Raw genomic sequence first — 2939 nt, forward strand, 5'->3', positions numbered from 1 at the left:
CACACACACTCACACACACACACACACACACACACACATAACTTTAACCTGAATCCCTGCTGCTCACTTTCTGTTTCACATGACCGTGATGAGCACTAGTCACTTCTCTGTCATGTTGATACAGTGTCGTAATGCTGCTGTTATTACAGTAAAACATTAACACCGTGACCCAGATCAGATTTCGTCTTACTTTTGGTGGAGCGATAAAGAAATCCCATGATCTTTAAGGCAAGACACTACAGATAAAACCAGTGTTTCATGCACTAGTCTCTTTTGAGATTTGGGACTTTTCTGCTTCCATAATTTGCCTTCTTTTAACCTCTTCCAGCATCCATATTGCCCTTTATCTATCAGCATCAGTAGGTTTCATTCATAAAAGAAAACATATCTTCAAAGGCTGTTTTCTCAAAATGAGTTTGGTCACACTTTAGGGACCACTATAACTAACTATTAACTATACCTTTTTTAGTTAGGTATGGTGTTTAGGATTAAGGGATCTAAACTATGGTCATGCAGAATAAGGCAATAATGTGTGCTTTATAAGTACTAATAAACAGCCAATCTGCTAGCATGATAATAAGCAACTAGTTCAAGATGAGAATCGGTCACTAAACTAAAGTGCTACACTTCAGCAGCACTCACACACACCAGACTTTACAGTTTATTCCTCTCTATATTCTGAAGCTTTTTACTGTTTTATATCATTAACACTGATTTACAGAACATTTTGAAACCATGTTTTTTTTCCCTGGCTGTTTGTGATTTATGGAGTGATAAAAAGAGAAATGCAAAATCCCCTCTGTAAAAGCCTTCAACTCTAAGATGGCAGCAGAATCAATGTAACCCTTGTTTTAGCCATAATGCATATTAAAACAATGTTTCTCTTAATCAACAGTGATTAATAAACTGGGGAAGTAGTTCAAATGTTTACTTTATTCACCCGAAGTGTCTTGCTTTAAGGACAGAGTGATTTTCATACGATAGATGAACTGCCATCTGACTTCAGTGGATCTTAAAATTCTGACTTCAGCTGTGGAAATGATGTTCAATTCTTTGTAGGAAAAAAGTTTGTAATCATTCACTTTTTTTTTTAGCCATTTAGACTAAATCTGCAATCAAACATTTTTAAATTCATTGCATTTTTAGGTTGTTCTTGATGTAATTTTATTGCTAAAACACAATAACAAAATGACACAAATCAAACGTTAAATGTCCTAAATTGCGAGCAGGTGCATCTCTCCCAGAAGTGTAAGCATAAGGCGCTCTGGTAACGTCCTCAGTGATTTCTGATGGTTCAGCAGTTCCTTTTCCTGAGCGTTTCACTGCTTGCTGTTGCTGCTGATGTCACCGCGGGTATTCCAGTGCTCTCACTGTGTGCTTTTCTCAACTCAACGCCGTCTTATTTAGATAGCACCTCCAAAACCATACAAATCAACCAAAGTACTGTACACAAGAGCGTAAACATAATACTAACATTCCCAGAGCATTCAGCAGATTTAAAATACATGCACAAGAACAGACATACCATCTTTCTGCATGAGTTTTTGGGCTGGAATAGTCTGCTAGAGAAGGTGTTCAGTGTTAGCACAGCAGATACTGCTGAAGACTCAACAAGATCATCCTGCTTTCTGCGTGGGAGCTGAAGGGTGTTTTACAGCGTTTTACATGTTGCTACAGCTGTCATTAGCATGCTCTGATAATCTGAACAATATCACACAATATCCTCACAGGCTCCAGAGCGGAATGAACCTGCAGATCTGCTTCGTCAACGACAGCGGCAGCGACAAAGACAGCGACGCAGATGACAGCAAGACAGAGACCAGCCTGGACACACCGCTGTCTCCCATGGTACACACACACACACACACACACTCATGGATGATGTTTACTCTCGCTGGTGTCACAGAGGTCACACAAACAGCGTTTCGAGACAGCCCCATCCAGAATGCCCCTGAATCAGGGATGTGGTTTGCGAGCGTTGGCTTCCCAGCAAACATTGCAGCGGGTGTTACAGTAATGTTACGGTATGAGTCAGAGAGGGTCACAGGCCAGAGAAATGACCACACCTACACTGACCCTGTGCAATCATCATTCATCAGCCTGATCATTACAACACACCGGCGTGTGTAGATTCCTCCTGGACACACACACACATTCACTCACTCACACACACACACACACACACACACTCACTCACTCACACACACACACACACACACACACTCACTCACTCACACACACACACACACACACACACTCACTCACTCACACACACACACACACACACACACTCACTCACTCACACACACACACACACACACACACTCACTCACTCACACACACACACACACACACACACTCACTCACTCACACACACACACACACACACACACTCACTCACTCACACACACACACACACACACACACTCACTCACTCACACACACACACACACACACACACTCACTCACTCACACACACACACACACACACACACTCACTCACTCACACACACACACACACACACACACTCACTCACTCACACACACACACACACACACACACTCACTCACTCACACACACACACACACACACACACTCACTCACTCACACACACACACACACACACACACTCACTCACTCACACACACACACACACACACACACTCACTCACTCACACACACACACACACACACACACTCACTCACTCACACACACACACACACACACACACTCACTCACACACACACACACACAGACACACACTCACTCACACACTCACTCTCACACACACACACTGTATATATGTATATGTACTAAATGCCATTAGCTGAACTTTGGGGTGTTTTTAGAGGTTTTTTTACTCACTTAAATAGGACTTGAGTACATCTTTAGAAATAATTTCATAGTTACTTCTGGTAATATGGTAATAACTAAAAT

At 42.1% G+C, this 2939-nt stretch overlaps 1 protein-coding gene across 1 annotated transcript in view; it reads left to right on the forward strand.

The window, feature by feature from the left end:
* The window catches only part of schip1 (schwannomin interacting protein 1), a 39015-nt gene that overhangs the window by 30180 nt on the left and 5896 nt on the right, over positions 1-2939 (forward strand). Inside the window, exon 4 of the mRNA XM_016256567.1 lies at positions 1731-1848. Within this exon, the coding sequence (XP_016112053.1) occupies positions 1731-1848 (118 nt within the window). The remainder of the gene's footprint in view (positions 1-1730; positions 1849-2939) is intronic.

Source organism: Sinocyclocheilus grahami, unplaced genomic scaffold, assembly GCF_001515645.1.
Source record: "Sinocyclocheilus grahami isolate Dianchi unplaced genomic scaffold, SAMN03320097.WGS_v1.1 scaffold1444.1, whole genome shotgun sequence".
In the NCBI taxonomy this organism is placed as follows: domain Eukaryota; kingdom Metazoa; phylum Chordata; class Actinopteri; order Cypriniformes; family Cyprinidae; genus Sinocyclocheilus; species Sinocyclocheilus grahami.